General features: G+C 44.9%; 1 protein-coding gene and 2 long non-coding RNA genes across 10 annotated transcripts in view; 1 reads left to right on the top strand and 2 right to left on the bottom strand.

The window, feature by feature from the left end:
- The window catches only part of LOC135973245 (uncharacterized), a 37,979-nt gene extending 29,355 nt beyond the window's left edge, over positions 1 to 8,624 (bottom strand). Inside the window, exon 1 of the long non-coding RNA XR_010590044.1 lies at positions 8,286 to 8,624. This is a non-coding gene — a long non-coding RNA (uncharacterized LOC135973245). The remainder of the gene's footprint in view (positions 1 to 8,285) is intronic.
- TEDC1 (tubulin epsilon and delta complex 1) overlaps positions 1 to 25,305 on the bottom strand; it is a 205,109-nt gene that overhangs the window by 120,402 nt on the left and 59,402 nt on the right. For 6 of the 8 annotated variants that reach the window (XR_010590042.1, XR_006174597.2, XM_065555734.1 and 3 more), the window contains one exon: positions 23,781 to 23,879. The exons of the other annotated variants lie outside the window; for them this stretch is intronic. Coding sequence is in view for 4 of the 6 variants with exons in the window: in XM_065555734.1 (XP_065411806.1) it covers positions 23,781 to 23,879 (99 nt within the window). In the remaining 2 variants the exon portion in view is untranslated. The remainder of the gene's footprint in view (positions 1 to 23,780; positions 23,880 to 25,305) is intronic. 8 annotated transcript variants of the gene reach the window in all.
- LOC135973246 (uncharacterized) lies at positions 4,017 to 23,485 on the top strand. Its single transcript, XR_010590045.1, has 2 exons — positions 4,017 to 5,086; positions 19,522 to 23,485. It is a non-coding gene; the product is annotated as an uncharacterized LOC135973246 (long non-coding RNA).

The following is a 25,305-nucleotide window of genomic DNA, read 5'->3' as shown; positions in this document are numbered from 1 at the left end:
AATGAATTTTTTATTACACAAATAAATATGGTAAAAGAACATTATAAAGGTGGCCACAACAAGCACTCAAAAGTTAGGAAATGCCACAGTTAAGGTTGCTCATGCATATGCATCATGATAGTGTCTTTAACTGTATGATCACATATTGTTTTTTACATAGGATCCCTGCTTCATTTAGTGCACAGGCTGCATGGGGCTCACTTAATGAGCAGGTATTCAAAATTTTGTTTTCTCCTCATTGTTCGGTGTGCGCCCTCAGGCCTTATTTACTGCACACTATTCAACCCCTGATCAGAAGACAGGATCATTGATTTCCTCACAGGCTTTTCTATGGGGCTCAATATAGCATCTGAGTGCTTCACAAACAAGTTAGTTCATATCTTCACAACACCCTTGTGAGGTGAGGTATTATCCCTATTTTACAGATGGGGATTTAAGACATTGAGAAATTAAGATAAAAAATTCCACTAAACTTGGGACACCTAGGAACTCATTTTTCAGAATACTTAGCATTGCTTCCCATCAACTTCAGTTGCAGCTGTGAAGAACAGAGACTTGCGGGGGTGGCTCACATGACTGAAGCACTGTCATGGATGGGTATAAAGTGTTCAGGAAGGACAGGCAGGGGAGGAAAGGTGGAGGAGTTGCACTGTATGTAAGAGAGCAGTATGATTGCTCAGCGCTCCAGTATGACACTGGAAAAAAGCCTATTGACAGTTTTTGGGTTAAGTTGAGAAGTGAGAGCAATAAGGGTGATGTCGTGGTGGGCGTGTGTCATAGACCACCAGACCAGGAGCATGAGGTAGACAAAGCTTTCTTCGGACAATTAACTGAAGTTTCCAGAATACAGGCCCCGACTTTAATGGGAGATGTCAATCACCCTGACATCTGCTGGGAGAGCAATACAGCAGTGCACAGACAATCCAAGAAGCTTTTAGAGAGTGTTGGGGACAACTTCCTGGTGCAACTACTGGAGGAACCAACAGGGGCCGTTCTCCTCTTGACCTGCTGCATACAAACAGCGAAGAATTGGTAGGGGAAGTAGAAGTGGGTGGCAACCTGGGCAGCAGTGACCACGAGATGGTTGAGTTCAGGATCCTGACAAAAGGAAGAAAGGAGAGTAGCAAAATATGGATCCTGGACTTCAGAAAAGCAGACTTTGACCCCCTTAAGGAATTGATGGACAGGATCCCCGGGGAGGCTAATATGAGGGGGAAAGGAGCCCAGGAAAGCTGGCTGTATTTTAAATAAGCTTTATTGGGGGTGCAGGAACAAACCATCCCGATGTGCAGAAACAATAGCAAATATGGCAGGTGGCCAGCTTGGCTTAACAATGAAATCTTCAGTGAGCCTAAACACAAAAAGGAAGCTTACAAGAAGTGGAAACTTGGTCAGATGACTAGGGAGGAGCATAAAAATATTGCTCGAGCATGCAGGACTGTAATGAGGAAGCCCAAAACACAACTGAAGTTGCAGCTAGAAAGGGACGTGAAGGGTAACAAGAAGGGTTTCTACAGGTATATTAGCAACAAGAAAAAGGTCAGGGAGAGTGTGGGACACTTAATGAATGAAGGAGGCAACCTAGTGACAGATGATGTGGAAGAAGCTGAAGTACTCAATGCTTTTTTTGCCTCAGTCTTCACAGACAAGGTCAGCTCCCACACTGCTGTCCTGCACAACACAGTATGGGGAGGAGGCGAGCAACCCTCAGTGGTGAAAGAACAGGTTAAGGACTATTTAGAAAAGCTGGACATGCACAAGTCCATGGGTCCAGATCTAATGCATCCGAGGGTGCTGAGGAAATTGGCTGATGTGATTGCAGAGCCATTGGCCATTATCTCTGAAAACTCGTGGCGATCGGGGGAGGTCCCAGACAATTGGAAAAAGGCAAATATAGTGCCCATATTTAAAAAAGAGAAGAAGGAGAACCCGGGGAACTACAGACCAGTCAGCCTCACCTCAGTCCCTGGAAAAATCATGGAGCAGGTCCTCAAGGAAACCATTTTAAAGCACTTGAAGGAGAGGAAGGTGATCAGGAACAGTCAACATGGATTCACCAAGGGCAAGTCATGCCTGACCAACCTGATTACCTTCTATGATGAGATAATTGGCTGTGTGAATATGGGGAAAGGGGTGGATGTGATATATCTTGACTTTATCAAAGCTTTTTGATATGGTCTCCCACAGTATTATTGCCAGCAAGTTAAACAAGTATGAATGGATTATAAGGTGGATAGAAAGATGACTAGATTGTCGGGCTCAACGGGTAGTGATCAACGGCTCGATGTCTAGTTGGCAGCCGGTATCAAGCTGAGTGCCCCAGGGTTCGGTCCTGGGGCCGGTTTTGTTCAACATCTTTATTAATGATCTGGGTGATGGGATTAATTGCACCCTCAGCAAGTCTGCAGATACACTAAACTGGGGGGAGAGGTAGATACCCTGGAGGGTAGGGATAGAGTCCAGAGAGACCTAGACAAATTGAAGGATTGGGTCAAAAGAAATCTGATGAGCTTCAACAAGGACAAGTGCAGAGTCCTTCACTTAGGAAGAAAGAATCCCATGCACCGCTACAGGCTGGGGACTGACTGGCTAAGCAGCAGTTCTGCAGAAAAGGACTTGGGGAGTATAGTGGACGAAAAGCTGGATATGAGTCAGTGTGCCCTTGTTGCCAAAAAGGCCAACGGCATATTGGGCTGTATTAGTAGGAGCACTGCCAGCAGATCGAGGGAAGTGATTATTCCCCTCTATTCGACACTGGTGAGGCCACATCTGGAGTATTGCATCCAGTTTTGGTCCCCCCACTACAGAAGTGATGTGGACAAATTAGAGAGAGTCCAGCGGAGGGCAACAAAAATGATTAGGGCAGGCTGATGGAACAGGGGTTATTTAGTCTGCAGAAGAGAAGAGTGAGAGGGGATTTCATAGCAGCCTTCAACTACCTGAAGAGGGGTTCCAGAAAGGATGGAGCTAGGCTGTTCTCAGTGGTGGTAGATGATAGAACAAGAAGCAATGGTTTCAAGTTGCAGTGAGGGAGGTCTAGGTTGGATATTAGGAAATACTATTTCACTAGGAGGGTGGTGAAGCATTGGAATGCGTTACCTAGGGAGGTGATGGAATCTCCATCCCTAGAGGTTTTTAAGGCCCAGCTTGACAAAGCCTTGGCTGGGATAATTTAATTAGTGTTGGTCCTGCTTTGAGCAACGGGTTGGACTAGATGACCTCCTGAGGTCTCTTCCAACCCTCATCTTCTATGATTCTATGACCTCCTCAAATTGGGCACCCAAAAAATGAGGAACACACAATTAGTGATTGTCATTGTTACCAGGCTAACTGCATTGCTGTCCTTTCTCAGCATCTCATCGCATACCTCCCTCTCACCCGACAGGCGTCAGGTTTCAGTCCTTTACTCCTGCAGGGATCAACCATGACTACTCCAGCAGGTCCAGTTACATTAGCTCCTGCAAGCCCTTTTTCTCTGTGACTGTAGATGTTTGCAGTGATACAGAAGCAGCTTCTTTAGTATAAAGCATCATTTATTTATTCCTGAAAGGTGGAAAGCGTTTAGAGCAAAACGTAACTAACAACAGCAGAAAGACTACACATATTGGTTATTACACTTCTGTAAGCTCCCCTCAACCCAGTTAACCCTCACACCTTCCAACTTCCATAACAAATGAGGCAGAAGTCCTATAGACAACAGTCTGATTTACTACACAACCCTGATTCATTCCCAGGGCATGTCCATCTCTGTGCACTAAATGATGTGGGAGGTATAGAAGACAAATATCCTGGAATATATGGATAACAACTATCACTTCCTCCCGGCCCTCAAAAATCAGAAAAGCTACACAACACCTTTGTTTATCCCAAAGTAGGGTCCTTCTAGCTCTGACCTCCATCTAGAAATAAAGTCAATAAAAAAAATGTAATGTGAGACAAGTTGTCTAAGGGACCACAAATAAGCTAAGGTTTGAGGTTCTACTCCTCCAAGAACAGAAATTCAGATCCCTAAAATAAGACTACTGTTAAGTGCCCAGGCAAGAATCTCTCATAATTTATATATAGATGAAAGTTTTCTCTCTCTCCCAGTCTAGCAAAAAAGAACCTCAAATGTTGCCAAGCAGAGAACCATGCTGCTGACCTATGCAAAGTGGACGATTACATACTGTGAGTGAACCAAGATCAAGAGATAGGCGAGGAAACTGAGTTTAAAGCGGTTATGAAAAGCTTGCTGTGTCACTGGGACCAATTTCTTTGATTCCCCAAATAAATCCAAGTCACATGTTTTCACCCCAATTTATAAAGTGTGCATTTGTCCGTCGTATTAATCAAATACCATATTGTTCCTTCAATGTCTTTCACCCAAAATTAGAAGCTGTACATTTATCTGCCTTATGAATCAGATAAACCATCTCTCTATGTGTGGATATTGTCTCTTGTTCCATTATAAACCCTAAGGATGTGAAATGAAAGGTATAGTCAAGGAATGTATGGACTAGGTGTCTACTAAATTTAGAGGCACTACTATAAGGGATTTTTATTTTACTTTCTAAATTATTGTTGCACTACAGAAGTGACATGAACAGCATAGCACAAGGAAAGGGGGATATTGAAAGATATAAGCACTTAACCAGGGTACAATTTTGAATTGTTAAAAGAAATTGCTTAAAGATGAGGGACTCCAATTAATAGCCTGGGCAATATAAGAAAATACAGAATTACAATCTCTAAAATGAAAGAAACATAAAAACCTTTCAACTGACAGAAACATCAAAGAAATTTTCTAAATGCCGACACCATCGACTTATATCAACAGAGGCAGCAGAAAAACAGAGAGCTGAAATCTAAGAGCTGTGAACCAGTGTCCAATAAGAAATAGAAGGATTGCCATCCTCCCGCTAACCCTGAAAAATAGTATAAAACCTGAGGCCACTGTGTGGGACCCCAGAGTTTGTTGACCGCTGGGAGGCCTCTTTCCTCCTTCAGAGTTACAGGACTAAGTGGAGTTGCTGAACCCATCGAAGAAGCAGCAAAACCAGAAGTTCTATGGACAGACGCTCCCCTATCCCTGGCCTGAGAAGAAGTGGTGAGGTTTCATTTCAGAAAATGTATTTCTCTTTTTGTTCTTTAAAATAACTAACTGAAAGAATAGCAGTGTAGATTAAAATACTTCAGACAGAATGTCAGGGTATGTGTTTGAGCAAATGTGGAAGTCTGGGAAGTTACAAAGTAGTAGAGATGAGAAGAAATTGAGTGCTTATAAATGAACTATAGGGTGTTTGTCAGTAAAATCTTACTGCTTTCGGAGGCCCTGATCTCAGTTGCAGCTGGGGAGTGCTTGACACACAGGAGAGATGTCTTTACCCTCTACACAGTTAATGGGGAGGTCTTGTGCTGGGTTAGCCCCCAGCATAAAGCAGAAGAGACTGAAGGCTACCCTTATTTGTGCTAACTGCCCATGGCCCCAAGGTAATATTTCAGCAGGCAGTGATATCCTGACTACAGTCCCTGCACTAGCTCCAGGGAAGCACTGGTGTAGGAGATCCTAGACAGGCTGGGTCACCTGAAGATCACCTAGGGAAATCCTCTAGGCACCTTTTTATATTGCAGCTTTGTCCTGCGTGATCAGCACCAAGGTGGATCATCAGGGGGAAACAATATGAGTCTTTTTGTACACAAATGCAATCCAGTTTTCTCACGTGTTGAAAAATTGGGTAGAAAACATTCTGGCATTCACAGGACTAACAAGCAGGAACACACCAGAACTAGCTTGGCTACATATCAAGTAAACTGACAGCAAGTTTCTTTTGAATGTGGATAAATACAAGTAGAGAAGGTGGGTCAGCAATCTCATTCTAAAGGAACAGTTGGCTACTGGAGTTGTGATGCAAGTGCTTGTTCTTGAAACTTCATTTTTTTTTCCCCTTCAACTACTGGAAAAGTGCAGCATTTTCCATCCACCAAGAGCCACTTTGATATAAGTTATTGAAGATGTATAAAGCATGCTAGTCAGTATTAACAAATTGAGATTTAAATAGTATGATCAACAAGGACTTTATTTCTGATGTAATACTTGAAAGTGCTGTATTATTTACAAAGCTGTTAAAGTAAAAAAAAATGGATAAATGTTTTAACTAAAAATTGCTCTTTGTTCTTCTTAAAAAAAAAAAAAAAAAAAAAAAAAAAAAAGGGGGGGGGGGGGAGGGATAGCTCAGTGGTTTGAGCATTGGCCTGCTAAACCCAGGGTTGTGAGTTCAATCCTTGAGGGGGCCACTTAGGGAACTGGGGTAAAAATCTGTCTGGGGATTGGTCCTGCTTTGAGCAGGGGGTTGGACTAGATGACCTCCTGAGGTCCCTTCCAACCCTGGTATTCTATGATTCTATGAAAGTTCCTTGGTGAGTCTATGCTTTTTCTGGCAAGACCTGAGGGAATGGTATTTTGGATTTTTACTAATACTATATGCATGTTTATAAGTCCAAATACATTGACCTATGTAGCAGAGTGTGGCAGGGCCCCCTTGGTTTCTGCCTCTGCTAGGTTCACAAAATCACTTGGAGACCCTGGGTTTAGTAAACACTGGTGCACATTATTCTCAGGCTTGTTTCCACCACCATTTCAACATGTACAAGTAGCCCTTCACTGTCTGCAGGCAGGAGGGAGGGGAGAGCTACCTCCCTGCTTCCACTCCCTTACATTATAATTCGTAAACTAATGCTCACTGCAATCAATAAAAAGGGGTTATCCTAATTAAATTCTATCCCTGTTTTGGTTACAACACATTTCAAATTGGGAAATCTAGTTTATGAGATTTCAGTTTTAAAATCTAACCGGCACCTCAGCAAATTCACAGAATTGGCTCCCCCTTTCATACTTAAAGAAAGACAGGAGCTCTTTGGCGAAAAAATAGCAGGTAGTTAAAGACTAGCATAATACATATACATAAGGCAGCTGAATTAAAGTTGCACAGGCAATTTCATCATGGGGCATCGTATTGACACACACTGTTCAGCAGCAGGATTAGAATCTTTAGATCCAATGCACAGACCTCTGCCACTTGAGCTAATGGAGTAACTGATAGCAGTAGTAATTTGTTATTGTTAGAGAATGAGCAGGCTGACCCATCTTGTACAATTAGAGGCAGTCAAGTTTCAATGGAAACCCCTTATATTTCTTTAGTGATTTTGATTAAATTATATTTACAAACCATGTCTGTGGGAAAAGGGCACATTTTCCTTCAGAATAGCTGTAAAGGCTCCTGGGGATAAAAACATAGTGGTGGTAGTAGCCACTTGACCCCCTTGTATAATTTAACTACCAGGATTCCACCCAATGTGACTGTAACGAGTTGCACATATATTTACATTTACATAACTGGGTTTTATTCTTAAACCACATACTTTTTTTTAATGACATTAAGCTGTTACTCTACCATTTTTACAACTGTTACCATTTAACATTTCCACAACTCCCAACTGTTTACTTCCCTCCAAACTCCCCCCAAACTGTGTAGTATTAATTTTTACAACAGCTACTTGTAACTCTTCACTTACTTTAAATTGCTTACTTTTGCATTTACTTTTTTAAGGTGGTACATTTTGCCTGTAATGACACAGCCACCCTGCAACACACAGCTGCCTCAACCTGTGCTTCCTTTACCTTGAAATTATTTTAAAAGGCAGTAAAACATTTGTTTCCATGGTCACCCATGGACGTTTTACTTTAAAAATTTCAATGGAATGCAGCAGACTTCTGTCACGCTTTGTCCAAACAAACTTTTCACTAAGTATGCAAAGTACCATCCATTAAAACTTCAGAAAACCAAAAATGTGAAGGGGGGGGGGGGAACTGAGGTCTTTAAAAGCAGGAGGGGCTGAAGGGGGTGATAAATGAGGAACAAGAATTTTGCTTCTTGGGTCAGGTTCTCTGACTTAAGACAATTAAAATAGTCCATACAATTTCAGCCATTCTGATTGCCAGCACACTGTGACGATTTACCGTGCGCTGTTCCTCAGCAATTTGCTGCAAAGTTTCCACTTTGCTTTTATGACCAGTAACCTTGTCCCATAAACCTGACAGACCTTAACACAGAGCCTACAACAAAACAGCGTTTTTCTTATCCTGGGAGCACTTGGATGCCAGGGAAGCTTCCACCCGCCCCTGGATGGCTGGCCAATCCTAACAATCCCCCTGGGGGGGGGGGCGCAATAAGTACCCCCCCATTTCCCCACCAGTTTATTAATAAACTCCTTAACCAGATTTGCAGTAAAGGGCCTGTTCAACTTACTCATTGAATCCATGGCGAGACGTGGTGATCAGGCACGACTCTCCCCTGGGATCCTGTTCGAGACGCCGTATGTTAGAGAATGAGCAGACTGACCCAGAGGAGGATTGAGTAAACGGGCTTCTTTATAGCGGTACTTGTTCCGCTTGACCCAATTGTCGAGTAAGCAGTGAATTAGTTACAGCACACTCCTTTTATTTAAGTTTGTATGTAAATACCTAAAACACCCCCAAAACCCTTGAGTAATATGAATACCCATACAATGAATATTAATAGCTATATACTGAATATAATTATCCCCGCCCGTTTACTGTTTACAACATTAAGCATATTCTACAGACATTTTTACCCTGAAGATACATTTCTTGGCAGTAACTGCAGCACAAATTCCCTTAATCAGCAGTTTACAGGGAAGGAAGAAGGAGCCATGACCCCGAGCTCATTTATGTAGCTGGGAAAGGAAGGGGGGGAGATAACACTTCTTTACACAAAGGGTATCCTTTAGACAACCATATTTCTCATGCAGCTGCACTGCTTATCTACCCTTAACAAGCAGAAGGAAAGGGAGAGGGATGGCACTTTATCTATCAAGTGAAGAAACAGTGCCTGTCTGTGACTCACTCCCTATTACCATGCTAGCAGTTCCCCAGGTCTTTATTTAACCCTTACATACCCCAACAGTTATCCTCTACGCAGACCAGCCCTAAAGGCAAATGAGACATTTTGCTAGTAGGTTTCATGGATATTTGCTGACAGCAGAGGAATGGTGAGACTAAGGAATCCTGGGTTCCATTCCAGGCTGTAGGCTTCTGCCCATTTCTCACGAAGCTTGACTCCTTTTGCCTTGTGGTCTGCTCCAACCTATCCCTGTCCCAGTTCTATCACTTCCCCATTCCTGGCTCCTTATCCCATACCCATTATCTTAGCTTATCCAGTCCCTGTCTCTACCTCTCAGACTTCTCATCCCAGTCCCTGTCCCTCCCCTGCCCCTCCTCCCTCTAGGCTCACTAACTCCTAATCTCCTGCCATACTCCCAATCTCTAACCACACACACACACACAGTCTCTTTGCACAGACAGTCCCAGTTCCCCCCTGCTGGCTCCTCATCCAATCTCAGTCCCCCATCCCCATCCATGTCTCCTAGCCCCTGCCTCTTTACCCAGCTAGTCCAAGTTCTTCTCTCAAACTCCAAATTTTTGTCAGGTCTGTCTTCCCTCTCCCTAGACCTCCTCCATATTGGTTCCCAGTCTCCTTGTCCAGCCAGTCCAAGACCCTTCACACCTCTGCCAAGCTCTTCACCTGATCTAAGTGTCCCCAACTCCCAGCTAACTGGCTCTCAGTTTCCCCATTCCTACTGCCCTAACCCACTGCCAGTCCCAGTTTCCCTCCACTACAGATGCTAGTCCCCAGTCTCCTTATTCAGCCAGTATCATTTCCCCATGTACTTCGAATCATAGAAGATTAGTATTGGAAGAGACATCAGGAGGTCATCTAGTCCAACCCCCTGCTCAAAGCAGGACCAACACCAACTAAATCATCCCAGCCAGGGCTTTGTCAAGTTGGGCCTTAAAAATCTCTAAAGATGGCGATTCCATCACCTCCCTACGTAACCCATTCCAGTACTTCACCACCCTCCTAGTGAAATAGTGTTTCCTAATATCCAACCTAGATCTCCCCCACTGCAACTTGAGACCATTACTCCTTGTTCTGTCATCTGCCATCACTGAGAACAGCCTAGCTCAATCCTCTTTGGAACTCCACTTCAGGTAGTTGAAGGATGCTATCAAATCCCCCCTCACTCTTCTCTTTTGCAGACTAAACAAGCCCAGTTCCCTCAGCCTCTCCTCATAAGTCATGTGCCCCAGACCCAAATCATTTTCATTGCCCTCCGCTAGACTCTCTCCAATTTGTCCACATCCTTTCTGTAGTGGGGGGCCCAAAATTGGACACAATAATCCAGATGTGGCCTCACCAGTGCCGAATAGAGGGGAATAATCACTGAAGAGCTACCTTAATGGAGCAACTATTTAATAGAAGCTAGTCAGAGTTAAAGTAATCAAGAGAGCAGAAGCAGAATATTTCAAAAGGGCAAGCATTTGCTATTTTTGTTCAAAAAGCTGTAATATACATAATTATACAAATTCTAAAGAGCTTTCATGCTGACCTTTTGAAACCATGTGTCCATGGTGCAATATATACTTTACTAGTGAGCCCTGAAATTCATTAAAGGTCAATAACTATAGGATTTTTCTAATTAAATCTTTAAATAACTTATTTAACAGTGGGAAACAAAGTTAAGCAAAACAGTTACTCTCTCTTAGAAACATTAAGTCAGAAAAGGTGCGACTAGAAAAAGTTTGGTAAAAAGTAGGAGAATAACTCTGCAGAAAGGAGTCTATCAGCTCTGAAACTTAGCTGCTTTGGCTGCAAACTTTAACAACATCACAGTGAGAAGGTGCTGATTTGCTCAAGTCCCTCAGTCAAAGTGCTGAGCTTACCAAGTCCACGAAGAGCTCACACAGTGTCGGATCCACTGCCTAATAAAGTCAAATGGTAACGCTCCCACTGATTTCAGCAGAAACCAGACTAGCACCTCCATCCTCACAGAAAAAAACTGTAGCAAATAACTAAAAATAAATTATCAACAAAATTTCTAAAAAACATTCAAAGACAACTGATCTTATTGAGAGCAAAGGAATGAAACAAAGTGGAGACACAAGCCAAGTCATTTGTGAAAATATGAGGTTCCAAAAAATTGAAACATTCTAACAAAAATGGCGGGGAAATCATGTTTTTCAAACTTTCACATCTCTGAAACACCTTACCCAATTAATCTGAAACTGTCCCCACAATTTTCTTTTGGCAGAAGGCCATCCACAAGAGAATTTGAGGTAATGTTTAAAGAATTTGAGGTGGGAAGGGGGGAAGTGATCAAAGGGGTCTTAAAGTAGAAGGCAAGTTACAATATAAACTATAAAAAGAAGAACAGGAGTACTTGTGGCACCTTAGAGACTAACAAATTTATTAGAGCATAAGCTTTCGTGGACTACAGCCCACTTCTTCGGATGCATCCGAAGAAGTGGGCTGCAGTCCACGAAAGCTTATGCTCTAATAAATTTGTTAGTCTCTAAGGTGCCACAAGTACTCCTGTTCTTCTTTTTGCGGATACAGACTAACACGGCTGTTACTCTGAAATATAAACTATGGATCAGTTATGATAACTCTATAATACATGAAGTGATAAAACTGTGAAATTAATAGTGGCAGTGGAGGAGTGAAGAAACAGTTACCTATCTTCTCGTAACTGTTGTTCTTCGAGATACGTTGACAGAATCATAGAATATCAGGGTTGGAAGGGACCTCAGGAGGTCATCTAGTCCAACCCCCTGCTCAAAGCAGGACCAATTCCCAACTAAATCATCCCAGCCAGGGCTTTGTCAAGCCGGGACTTAAAAACCTCTAAGGAAGGAGATTCCACCACCTCCCTACGTAACCCATTCCAGTGCTTCACCACCCTCCTAGTGAAAAAGGTTTTCCTAATATCCAACCTAAACCTCCCCCACTGCAACTTAAGACCATTACTCCTTGTTCTGTCATCTGGTACCACTGAGAACAGTCTAGATCCATCCTCTTTGGAACCCCCTTTCAGGTAGTTGAAAGCAGCTATCAAATCCCCCCTCATTCTTCTCTTCTGCAGACTAAACAAGCACAGTTCCCTCAGCCTCTCCTCATAACTCATGTGCTCCAGCCCCCTAATCATTTTTGTTGCCCTCCGTTGGACTCTTTCCAATATTTCCACATCCTTCTTGTAGTGTGGGGCCCAAAACTGGACACAGTACTCCAGATGAGGCCTCACCAATGTCGAATAGAGGGAAATTATCACATCCCTCAATCTGCTGGCAATACCCCTACTTATACAGCCCAAAATGCCGTTAGCCTTCTTGGCAACAAAGGCACACTGTCGACTCATTTCCAGCTTCTCTTCCACTGTAACCCCTAGGTCCTTTTCTGCAGAACTGCTGCCTAGCCATTCAGTCCCTAGTCTGTAACAGTGAATGGGATTCTTCCATCCTAAGTGCAGGACTCTGCACTTGTCCTTGTTGAACCTCATCAGGTTTCTTTTGGCCCAATCCTCTAATTTGTGTAGGTCCCTCTGTATCCTATCCCTACCCTCCAGCGTATCTACCACTCCTCCCAGTTTAGTGTCATCTGAAAACTTGCTGAGAGGGCAGTCCAGGCCATCCTCCAGATCATTAATGAAGATATTGAACAAAACCAGCTCCAGGACCGACCCTTGGGGCACTCCGCTTGAAACCGGCTGCCAACTAGACATGGAGTCATTGATCACTACCCGTTGAGCCCGACGATCTACCCTGCTTTCTATCCACCTTATAGTCCATTCATCCAGCCCATTCTTCTTTAACTTGCCGGCAAGAATACTGTGGGAGACCGTACCAAAAGCTCTGCTAAAGTCAAGGAATAATCCACCACTGCTTTCCCCTCATCCACAGACCCAGTTATCTCCTCATAGAAGGCAATCAGGTTAGTCGGGCATGACTTGCCCTTGGTGAATCCATGTTGACTGTTCCTGATCACTTACTTCTCCTCTAAGTGCTTCAGAATTGATTCCTTGAGGACCTGCTCCATGATTTTTCCAGGGACTGAGGTGAGGCTGACTGGCCTGTGTGCACTGAGGATTTCCTGGTTCAGGACCTGGGCCAGAAAGGCCGCTGAAGATGCCTGAGCTCTGGTGAAATGCACTGTCAGAGCAGGGGCAGGAACCTTGTCTACATCGTAGCATACCTGGATACAGGATGTGATTCAAGAGGATTCTCTGGGAGGACACTGGGAGACCCTTCATCCTGTCCGGCACCGCGACAAACAGCCAGTTCAACTTGCAGAATGGTTTTGTTCATTCAATATAAAAAGCCAAAGCCCGCTGAACGTCCAGGGAGCAGAATCTCTGCTCATGGCTGTTGGCATGAGGCTTTGGGAAAAAGACTGGGAGAAATGTGTCTTGGTTGGCGTGGAAGTTGGAGACCACCTCAGGAGGAACGCTGGGTGTGGTCAGAGCTGCCTTGTCCTTGTAAAAGATGGTATAAGGAAGGGTCAGATGTGAGGGCTTTTAGCTCAAACACCCTTCTGGCTGAAGTTATTGCAACCAGGAAAGCCACTTTATATGATAGACAGAGCAGTGAGCACATCGCCAAGGGCTCAAATGGAGACCCCATCAGCCTCGAGAGCACCAGCTTACGGTCCCAGGCCGGGGATGATCACCGGATCTGAGGGTATAATCCATCTAGTCCTTTAAGAAAATGCCGCACCATCGGGTTAGCAAAGATGGAGAGGTCAGCCTTTCCTGGGTGAAACGCCAAGATGGCAGCCAGGTGAGCCTTTATAAACGAGTGTGACAGACCCTGCTGTTTCAGCTTAAGCAGGTAGTCCAAGATAAAGGGAACTGAAGACTGAGTCAGAGGGATACAGCTCTGAGAATCGCTTCCACTTGGCTGAGTAGGTAGCCCTGGTTGAAGGTTTTCTACTACCAAGAAGAACTTCTCTATTATGGTCTGAACATGTGATTCAGTCAGAGATTCAGCCATGAAGCTTCCAAGCTATGAGGTGGAGAGATCTGAGATTGGGGTGCTGGAGCCATCCATGATATTGAGTGATGAGATCTGGAACTAACAGCAAGGTGTCTGAACTCCACCAAGAGTTCCATCAACATGGTGTACCAATGCTGGCGCGGCCTCCGAGGTGAGCCCCCCACCCCACTGCAATTGTGTTGATGAGCAGACAGAACGAGAGGCGTGGTTTGGAGAATGAGACCCCTATACACACCATGCGAGGGTTGAGCCACCACTTCTATTCTGGTCCTGTCTTGGCTGGCTTTGGTATGGGTGAGGTGCAGGTGAGGCCTAAAATGCCTGTGTTGGGGGACCGGCATGTGCAGGCCCAAAAATCTCAGAGTAGCATGGGAGTCTTTCAAGCTATGCAGCTTAGAGTCCGTCTTCTCTAAAAATAACATGGCCCCCTCAAAAGGGGGGTCTTTTATGGTCTGTTGCACCTCCCAAGACAGGTCCAAGGCCTGTAGCCAGGAACAACAATGCATTACTTTGCCTGATAACATGGCACGAGTTGCTGCATCTGCAGAATCCAGCGCCACTTGTAATGATGTCCTGGCCATAGCCTTGTCCTCATCTACAAGGGTAGAGAACTCCAATTTCAAATCTGGAGGAACCAGCTCAGTAAACTTGGATACCATGTCCCACGACTTAAAACTGTATCAACTAAGGATAGCCTGCTGGTTAGCGATGCGAAGTTGGAGCCCTCCGATGGAGTAAATCTTCCTCCCGAAGAGGTCCAGTTTCTTTGAGTCCTTAGCCCACGGGATGGGCTCTTGCTCCCCTGCCTCTCCCACTCACGGACCACTGCCACTACCAAAGAGTGAAGAGGTATTCATACTCCTTAGAGGGGACAAAATACTTCCTCTCAACCCCTTTTGCTGTAGGGGTCAGGGAAGCTGGAGTTTGCCAGAGGGTCTTCATGTTTTCCTGGATGGTCTTAATTAAAGGAAGAGCCACCCTAGAGGGACCCGCCGGTGACAGAATGGCCACCATTAGGTCTGAAATCTCAGTGACCTCCTCCATCTGGATACCCAGATTCTGTGCCACCCATCTTAGCAGCTCAAGATGGGCCCTGCTGTCCTGTGGAGGAGGTCCTGAATAGGTTCCTGCAACTGCCTCATCAGGCCAGGATGACAAGGATGCCCAGCCAGTGGTGTCCCCTCCTGTAAGTCCGGCTCCTCATATTATTCATGGGCTGCCACACCCGAGTAGGTGCCATCCACGGTGCCGTGAACTGCGGTGCTGTCCGCGGTGCCAGAGCTGACAATGGTTGCCGAGGCACAGGAAGGAACCCTCGCTTGACCCTCAGATGCAACGAAGAAGGATTGGCCAGAGACTGACTCCTCGGACGGGTGGTATGCCCACGGGGTCCAGAAGGACCATTGTGTCGGCGCTTGTAGTGGCATCTGCCACTGCAGCCATGGTACTGGAGGGAAGGTCTGGGTCATGTCTGGCCTCTGGGTGTGCCCCGTCCTCTGCGCCCGCTCCTCCTCGATACATGTAAGTCCGCGTCAGAGTCGCACACCGAGGAATTGGACAGCGACAACTAAGGCGGCACGGTGCCAGTCGGTGCTGGGGCCATTGGAGATGGTGAGTGGTGCCATGACATCAAGGGTTTACCTGTGTGGTGCTGGGGGCTTCAGGGCCGATGGTCTCTCGGGCACTGGCGAATGTGGGTCCATCAGGGCTATAAGGTCCTGGGCTGCCTCGAAAGTCTCTGGGGTAGAGGGAAGGTCCAGAGGATCCTCCTGTCCCTCTTCCTCTGGCGCCGGACTCGACAAGTCCGCTTGTGGACCCAGAGTCGACAGTGCCATTTCTTGCACCACGGGAGAGGAGTGGCCCAGCATGGGTCGCACTCCCTTAGCTGTCTCACGCTCTGGCGCTCGAGAGGGGGAGCACCCCCTGTCAGTCTTCCTGTGCCTCTTATGAGGCACAGGTGACTGGGAGGGGTGCCGAGACTCGGTACGTGGTGCTGTCTTCAATGCCGGGGAGCGCTGGTGCCGAGGGTGTCAAGGCTGATTCCCCACCCCTTCGAGTGCAGAAGGTGGGGGCCCGCAAGGCTGGTATTAAACTCCCAAGGTCACAGTTTCTCTCTGACCGTGGATGGGTAGATGCTGCCACCACTCAAGTGCAAAAAAAAACAAACAAACAAAAAACCCTTGGGACCCAGGAAGGCTCACTTGGGAAATCCTTCCTGTAGGGTACCCTCAAGCCCTTTCATCCCCCACTCCAGGGAAGAGCTGAGAAAGAAACAAAGGAAATCAGCTATTGCCATCAGCTAATTAAACAACATATGCACAAACCTCTTAGGGACACAAAAATCCAATCATGTTCTTAAAAAAGGCAAATTTTATTAAACCCCCCAAAAAAGGAAATACATTAGGAACTTAGGCTTTTTGCTAGATCTTAAAAGAACAATTAAAAAAATTAAGCATCAAGATAGCTCTCTTGAGGTTCAACTTAAAGGTTACAAGAAAAACAAAAGCATCTGAAGGTATGCTGTCCAGCTGAAACAGAAGCTCTTTACTCAATTGCAAAAAATCAATCCACACGTAACTCATTCACAGAAAGAAAAAGAAAAAACCACTGTAAACAACCAATCTGTATCAGCTACCTGGGACACCTGCTTTTTTCAGTGGAAGTGGTCAGGAGATCTACGAACCAGAATACTTATCCTAAAACTTGCTTATTATTCAATCATAGAATCATAGAATATCAGGGTTGGAAGGGACCTCAAGAGGTCATCTAGTCCAACCCCCTGCTCAAAGCAGGACCAATTCCCAACTAAATCATCCCAGCCAGGGCTTTGTCAAGCCGGGCCTTAAAAACCTCCAAGGAAGGAGACTCCACCACCTCCCTAGGTAACGCATTCCAGTGTTTCAACACCCTCCTAGTAAAATAGTTTTTCCTAATATCCAACCTGGACCTCCCCCACTGCAACTTGAGACCATTGCTCCTTGTTCTGTCATCTGCCACCACTGAGAACAGCCGAGCTCCATCCTCTTTGGAGCCCCCCTTCAGGTAGTTGAAGGCTGGTATCAAATCCCCCCTCATTCTTCTCTTCTGGAGACTAAACAATCCCAGTTCCCTCAGCCTCTCCTCATAAGTCATGTGCTCCAGACCCCTAATCATTTTTGTTGCCCTCCATTGGACTCTTTCCAATTTTTCCTTCTTGTAGTGTGGGGCCCAAAACTGGACACAGTATTCCAGATGAGGCCTCACCAATGTCGAATAAAGGGGAACGATCACGTTCCTCGATCTGCTGGCAATGCCCCTACTTATACAGCCCAAAATGCCGTTAGCCTTCTTGGCAACAAGAGCACACTGTTCACTCCTATCCAGCTTCTCGTCCACTGTGACTCCTAGGTCCTTTTCTGCAGAACTGCTACCTAGCCATTCGGTCCCTAGTCTGTAGCAGTGCATGGGATTCTTCCGTCCTATGTGCAGGACTCTGCACTTGTCCTTGTTGAACCTCATCAGTTGTTTTTTTTGGCCCAATCCTCTAATTTGTCTAGGTCCCTCTGAATCCGATCCCTACTCTCTAGTGTATCTACCACGCCTCCTAGTTTAGTGTCATCTGCAAACTTGCTGAGAGTGCAGTCCACACCATCCTCCAGAGGTCTCTTCCAATCCTAATCTTCTATGATTCTTATGGTTTATGCTGGCCTAGTCATTCCAGAGGGGGGCCCCAGTTGGAGCCTCAATCACCCCCTCATGCTGTCATTGCTTCCCCAGAGTTCGGTGACTGCAAAGGAGTGGGGGGGAGGGCAAGAGAGAGAGAGAGAGGCGGGACAAGATAGGGGGACCTGGGCCCACCACTCTACCAGGTCCTAACCCAGTGCCTTACGAGTTTATCAAAGTGTCCAACCCAGTTACTGAACTACCCCAAATTATGTTTCCCCCGAGTCACTTCCTACCAGTCTGGAGCTCCTTAGTTTGGGGCATGGTCGCTGATTTAGCAGACTCTCCTCAGTCTTTTGGGGTATGTCTACACCGCAATTAAACATCTGCAGCTGGCCCATATCAGCTGACTCAGGCTTGCAGGACTTGGGCTGCAGGACTGTGAAATTGCAGTGTACACATTCAGGCTCAGACTGGAGCCTGGGCTCTGGGACCCTCCCCTTTTGTGGGGTCCCAGGGCTCATGCTTCAGTCTGAAGTCAATCACTTACTCAGTTATACAGTCCTGCAACCCAAGCCCCACAAATCCAAGTCAGCTTACATGAATCATAGAATATCACGGTTGGAAGGGACCTCAGGAGGTCATCTAGTCCAACCCCCAAATACCAGCCACGGGTATTTAATTGCTGTGCAGACATCCCCTTAGTGTCCTGTTCAGTCAATCTATTTTAGGGCTTTCAATTCCAAAAGAAGGGGAGGAAATGCAAGTTCCTGCCGTTAGAGCAGTCTTCACAAAGCTGTTACCATTCCTGGCACAGCTCTCAGCATTAGCCTTGCTTCCTGTTGCCACATGCAGCTCATTCCCCACTTTCCTGCACTATGAGTGTCCTTTGAAACTGTTCCTCCACTGAGAGCATGCCTTGCACCTGTTGAGGGGCAGAGCCTCCCTAGCCCAGTATTGCTCTATGCCATGCCCTGGTTTAGTGTGGGGCCTGTAGACCCCATCACAAAACTGGACTTTAAAGTGAACTAAGCTAAACCTCACAATGGCACTCTTAGGCCTGGTCTACACTGCCGCTCTAGACAATGTAAGTTATGTCATTCAGGGGTGTGAAAAATCACCCCCATCCCCCCAGCGACATAGCTTATATCAACCTAACTTGGTATCTACACTGCACTATGTCGGTGGGAGAGCATCTTCCGCCTCTCAGGGAGGTGGAGTACTGAAGTCAACAGGAGAGCATGCTGCTATTGACTTCAGTGGCACTGATTTAGCGTGCCAGTGTAGACAAGCCCTCAGTGCAGAATGAGCATCCACCCAAGGAGTCAATGTTAAACAGCCACTGCTCTTTAAATCCACACCCAAGCTTATTCTGTACTAACTTCACAGGCAAAAAAGCTTTAGGGAAAATACATTTAAAATAGAGAAATGTTTTGGTCAACATGTGATGAGTATCAATATTTTCATAACAAAATTCTGAAACCAAATGACAAGCTATTCACATCTAAGTGTTAATGAGTTTCTGTTAAGTTCATTTGGCAGTTCCTTGCCATTATTTATTTGCTGTATTTGATCTTGCACACAGTAGATTGATTTACTGGCATTTAAAGGTGACTGCTTTACTTATTACTTTAACAATTACACTGATCTCTCTAGTGCCACCAGCATTTTACCAGTGACCTCAGTTCTGCTTGCAGCCTTTAATCTTTCAAAGCAGAACAAAACAAGATTGAGTTCTACACATAAAACAGTGAGAGAGAGAGAAAAGGTGTGGGTGGGTGAGTGGGTGGCAGTAAATGGGCTGCTTTTCCTTAAAGTTCATTGATCTCTGTGTGGTCACACTTGTGATGAGAATGTTAATTGAACCGGTCTGAAGGACAACATATATTTTATTAGCGCAAAGTAAATCACCAGAGATAGTGACAATGTAATGTAGAACTAAGACAAATTTCTTTTAGACATGTTATAAGAATGGGCTTACATTGTCTTTCCAGGTATGAAGGATTATCATGTTTATCCCACATCACGGCCAGTGTCCTTATAGGCAGGAAATGAACACAACCACTCCTTCAGAGACAATGCTGCTACTGGAAAATGAGAGGCACCCCTCTGCCTCATGCTAGATAGGCTATGGTTCTTGGGCACATGGTACTTGGAAGACCCACAGCACTCCAAGACTATCATCGCCCACAGTGACAGAGGACAGAACCCTGAATCAAACCTGGGACGTCACAAGACAGTGAACAGCAACCACTAGCCCAAAAACCTAAAAAGACACCCAAGACTCTTATTGCTATTTATCACTTAGAGCCTTAGATTGTGCCAGAATCATGCCAGGAGCTTTACAGACAACAAGATAAACTCCCTAATCCAATCAGCTTCTGAGTTCAACAGATGACACACGGGCAAGGGAAGACACACGCTGTCTTCATCACTAGGCAAAGCTCTGGCATTTCTTTGGTGAAATGCTTGGCACCTGTCACCACAGGCTGGCAACAGCAATCAGCTCGCAGGGCCCTCGCCCTTTATGAGGAAGGAGAGGAGCAGGGCTGAGTGCTGGAATCTCTGCTTATGCACCACACAGCAAGGGGGAGAGGGCATACAGAGGTACTCTTGACCCCATCTGCTGCTCTCAGCAATGGCTGCCAAGCAGGGCCAGTGCAAGGATGTTTCACATCCTAGGCAAAACTTCCACTTTGCGCCCTCTCCCCTCCCCGCCCCCCCCCACCCTGAGGCACACCCCCCCCCGCGGCAGCTCCCCACCCCAGCTCACCTCTGCTCTGCCTCCTCCCCGAGCCCTGCGGCACCTCCCCCACAGCAGCTCCCCACCCCACCCCCACCCTGAGGTGCCTCCTTCCCGTGGCAGCTCCCCCCCCCCCCCCCGCCCGGAGAGCTGTGTGGCAGCTCCCCACCCCAGCTCACCTCTGCTCCGCCTCCTCCCCGACCATGCCCTCGCTGCTCCATTTCACCACCTCTCAGGCTTGCGGCACCAATCAGCTGTTTGGTGTCACAAGCCTGGGAGGGAGACAAGCAGAGCAGGGCGGTGTGCTCAGGGGAGGAGGCGGAGCAGAGGTGAGCTGGGGTGGGGAGTTCCCCTGCATGCCTGCCCCCCACCCCTTACTTGCTGCAGGTGGCCCTCCCCGTGCCCCTCTGCCCTAGCTCCCTCCGCCTAAATGCCGACGACGACCGGGGCGGCCGAAGATCTGGCTGCCGCGGTCGCCGCCGAAGAAAATGCCGCCTCCCAAATGCTAGCGCCCTAGGCGACCGCCTAGGTCGCCTAATAGGTTACACCGGCCCTGCTGCCAAGGCATATCCACAATCAACTAACCCAATAATTTACATGCCAGAGAAAGTCAAAGCAGTCTCTTGATGCAGAGGGTATTTATACTCTCTTCCAGCTGCCAACAGAAATTGGGTGTGTAAATCCCCTGGTAAATGGTGAGGACACACTGTTATCCCCTAAAATCCAAGCATTTGACATTTATAAAGTATTTTCCAATCCCCAAAACACAGGAATAACTTCACCAACCAGTGAAGTACTGCCATCTCAGGACTGAACACATAATCTAACAGATCACACAAACTCTACCCAACCACTGACATGGGAAGTGAAAAACAATATCACATGCAGTTTAAATTGCAGGAGACATTTGTGTAAACAGAACACAATTAACCAAATTGCAATATGGCTTAATCCCTGACTAGTGAGAAAGTGGCAAAGATTCTATTACAAATGGAAAATTCTCCTCCTATGAAGCCTGCACAGAAATTCAAGACGACATAAGAATAATGGTTGGTAAAGTCCATGTATAAAACTATGACAAAAAGACTTTTATAGCCAAAAACCCAAGAGATGGTAATGTTAAACAAGTGAACATGAAGGGGGTTACATGACTTTTCCACTTTTTAACATCATAGCTATCTGTATTCTATCACATTTTGTCTCTCAGAATGAAATCTCTTGTTTTATTATCGGTCAGAACAAGTTCTCTCACAGGAAATCTCCGATGAAAATGAATTATTGGCATCAGTAAAAACCAGCCCAATGTTCTTTCTATAGTAGCTAATTTCTGACACTTTGATCCACTCTACATTTCTGTCCGTTGAATGATACCCAAAACAGGAATTTATTTATAATACCATCTACCAATGAGGTACATTACAATACGACAAACTGATATGCTGCCTCTTTTTGGTGATCCGTAAAGCTAGTTATTTAAGGTGACATTAATAAAAATGTCACATTACTTTGAGAGAAAAACAAATTTCACAAACTTTATACCAAAACTATTTGGCAATGCACAGGCTAACTTGTGCTGCTTGCTGTCTGCACTGGTATTTGAAACTCAGATGCTTTAAGGACACAGAACTCAAGTAATAAATCTTTAAAAAAAACAATAATATTTCAAATCAAAGGCTTGATGCTGACCGACCAGGTTCCAGCTCATGCTCATGCCAATGCACTTGTGTATTAGTACTGATCAAAGTGATTGTTATATATATAAGAATATATTTGATGTTTAAACTTCATAGGATGTTGCATGCATTGTTTTCATTTATCTGTATCCTGTTAGAATGTAATAAAAAACATCTACATTGTATATACCCCTGTAACTAAATAATCCTTTCTAAGAGAAAGAAGCCTTGTGTAATGTAAATGAAAAACTTTAACACAAAAATACCACATCTTGCGCATTTCAAAGCAAGCGGTCATTATATGTGATGATCAGAGATCAAAGACTCTAAATGCATTCTGCTCTCTCTGCCATCAAAGAAAGAGCTCATGTGGGTAGCCAAACTGTCAATTTGTTGACACAAAGAAAAGTCCATCATCTCTGGACTGTTTGGATTCTAACAGGGGAGAATAACTGAACAAGAAGATGGAGATCAAGAGAGTTATTCTGGGTAGCCCTGAGACACTTTTGGGAAACTAGCAGATTACTACATCTCTGCCACCATTTGCAATTAAAAACTGTTACTCACATGTACATATATTTTACCTGCTTTAACCTCTAAAAACTCTCATTTCTTTTTCCTAGATAATAAGCCTTTAGTTAGTTTACTACAGAATTGGCTACAAGCATTGTCTTTGGTGTGAGATCTAGGATGTAAATCGACCTGGGTGAGTGACTGGTCTCTTGGGACTGGGTGTAGCCTGGAATATTTGTGTTTGTTGGTGTAAGTGACCATTTATCACATAGTTCAGCTTGCCTGGGTGGCAAGACAGACTGGACTGTGAAAGGGGACTGTCTATGATTCCATGGTAAGACTGTTACAGTGACCCAGTAGTTCACATTTGATACTGGCTTGGTGAAATCTAATTATAGAACATGTCACCAGTTTGGGATGTCTGCCCTTCTTTGGACAGTCTATCCTGAGGTAGGCACTCACGGGCGTGAGCCACTCCAGACAGTGTGACAAAAGGTATTTCTGTTAATTTTCATAGAGCATTATTTTGCTCACTGCTTATAACAGCCAGTTGGAAACTTGATATTTGAAACAGTTCTGCCCTGGAAACTGCACACTAGTTTGTTACTGAAGAGCTGCTCAAAAATACTAGGCAGCTAGCTTTTTGCACTGAAACCTTTGTTTTGAGGAGGAAGGAGAGACACAAAGAATTACAAAGACTTCGCAGAGACAGGACAAATTTTAGGTCCCTTGAAAGTACAGAGCATCAGCCTTCACCAGGACTTCCTACATATGCAAGTTTGTGATAGGATAATGAAAGGGACATTCAAGGTGTTAAAAGCTTCATATCAGATTATCCTTAGAACATACTTATTGTCGTTCTGAACCAGTTACAGCAATGAGTAACAAAACCAAAGCCCCCATTTATTATAGACGGGACTCCCCCGGGCCCACAAATGTCCTAGAAACACAGAAGTCACAAACAGAAAACACCTGTAGTCACCTACTCCCATATTTGTTAATAAAGTGATCTGGAGATTTTCATTATAATTTTTGTCCTGCCTTGTCCTCATTTGTTCGGGTACAGGAAGCTGATCAGTTGCGTCGGGAAAGACTTCCATGCTTAATTTCCACTATCTCAGAATGACTATAAAACTTAGAACAAGAGGAATTCCCAGAAGTGTCTGATGCTGGAAGCTCAGCATCTAAAAATGGGCAATCCAGCATGGCAGTTAAAGATGAAAATATGTTAGAAACTGCCATTTTCTGTGGAATGTAGACCAGTATGCGTATAAGGACTGTTGAGCATCAGAGTACAAAACATGATCGAGTACCACAGCATTACCTGTTTGTAGCTATCTGGTTGTCTAATGAGATCGGTTTCTGTGACAGAGAAATGACCAATGGTCTGATCCATATGACAGCCACTAGTGTAAGAATGAATCTGAAACAGACAAAATTAGATAAACAGATACAAATAAATATAAACAGACCAGGTCGTTAATGACTGAAAGATGGTACTATCTGAAGGCTCCTTGGCGGCTTGCATGAAGTGAATTGGTGGTCATGACCCAATTCCCAACAGACAGGTGCACACACAACTGCCACTTGCTGAATTGGCCCTGTTTGTGACAGTGTCCTAGAAACCAAGGCTGAATGACCCTGCGGAGTGAACCTTCTTACTCATAAAATGGTCTCATTATGTCAGCAGTGTTACCCAGGTGGCATGCTGAAGTTTCCACTGTTGCTGCCTGGTTTAAAGTCAGAGGGCTTCACTTCCCAAGGTGTTTCAGGGTCTAATACTTTTATCCCATAACAGAATTCACCTAAAATATTTGTAAAGCATTAAAAAGTTATTAACACATTTACACACATACCTGTTAGAGCTATACACAATGTATAGCTTCTGATCTCTTCCCTTAATGCAGAAAATGCCATTAGGTATATTAAATCTTTGCTGTAAATCATAACTAGCTCTTTACTGATGCTGCCAGAAACTTGCCCCAGCTGTTTTGATGATATCATCATCAATTATATGGGGAAGAATCTTCCCAAGTTAGTCAGGGGAACAATAAAAAGCGATTCCCTCTATTCAATGCTGATCCCTTTGTTACTGTAATAACTGCAGCTGTCAGACAAGATACTAGTGCACATTTGTCATACAATCTTTCACATTTCATTAATATTACTGTCCGCATGACATGAGAATGTTAGTTGCTTTTCTTCCCTTGTTCTAATATTACTATTATCATGCACTTAGGGATTGACAAATATTTTAAATTGATGATTAATTATCCTGTCTCCTTGAAACTTAACATGATTCTGGTATTCCTTTTTCAAAACTCACTTCTGGTGGCAATCCTCTGGCACAACACACAGGTCTGTGCAGAAGTTTTTAAAAAAGAAACAGCTCCAAATGCATTTCTCTCACTCTAAATCATGTCGCTGCTGCTTTCTTCCCTTTATTCAGTTCTGGACTCTCCTCCATCCTGATGTATTATGGCAGAAAATCCTTAGGCTTTCTGGAACTAGGATTCAGATCTGACCTCTCATCAGTCAAAAGTCACGTCAAAGAGATCTTAGGACATAGCAACGTGAAGGACATCAGGGTCTTCAACCAAGTCGGAGTACTTGATTGGAATGGACCTAACATTGGTACCATTGTAAAGGGTCAGAGCAATTCCTTCATCGTGAAAGCCTAAAGACAGTTTTCCTGGGCTCTTGGGCAGAAGGGTACACAGATTAAACAGGACTTAGAAGAGCCCCTCCAACAGGCATCAGGAACAGGGCACACATTTGCCCAAAATAGACATTTTTCTGCCATAGAAGACCTGGTATTTAAACTCTGCCTTCTGGGCTAACACCTTCTT

The sequence above is a fragment of the Chrysemys picta genome, chromosome 8 (genome assembly GCF_011386835.1).
Source record: "Chrysemys picta bellii isolate R12L10 chromosome 8, ASM1138683v2, whole genome shotgun sequence".
NCBI classification, from domain to species: domain Eukaryota; kingdom Metazoa; phylum Chordata; order Testudines; family Emydidae; genus Chrysemys; species Chrysemys picta.
The sequence above is the reverse complement of the archived record's forward strand: the minus strand, read 5'-3'. Positions and strand labels throughout refer to the sequence as shown.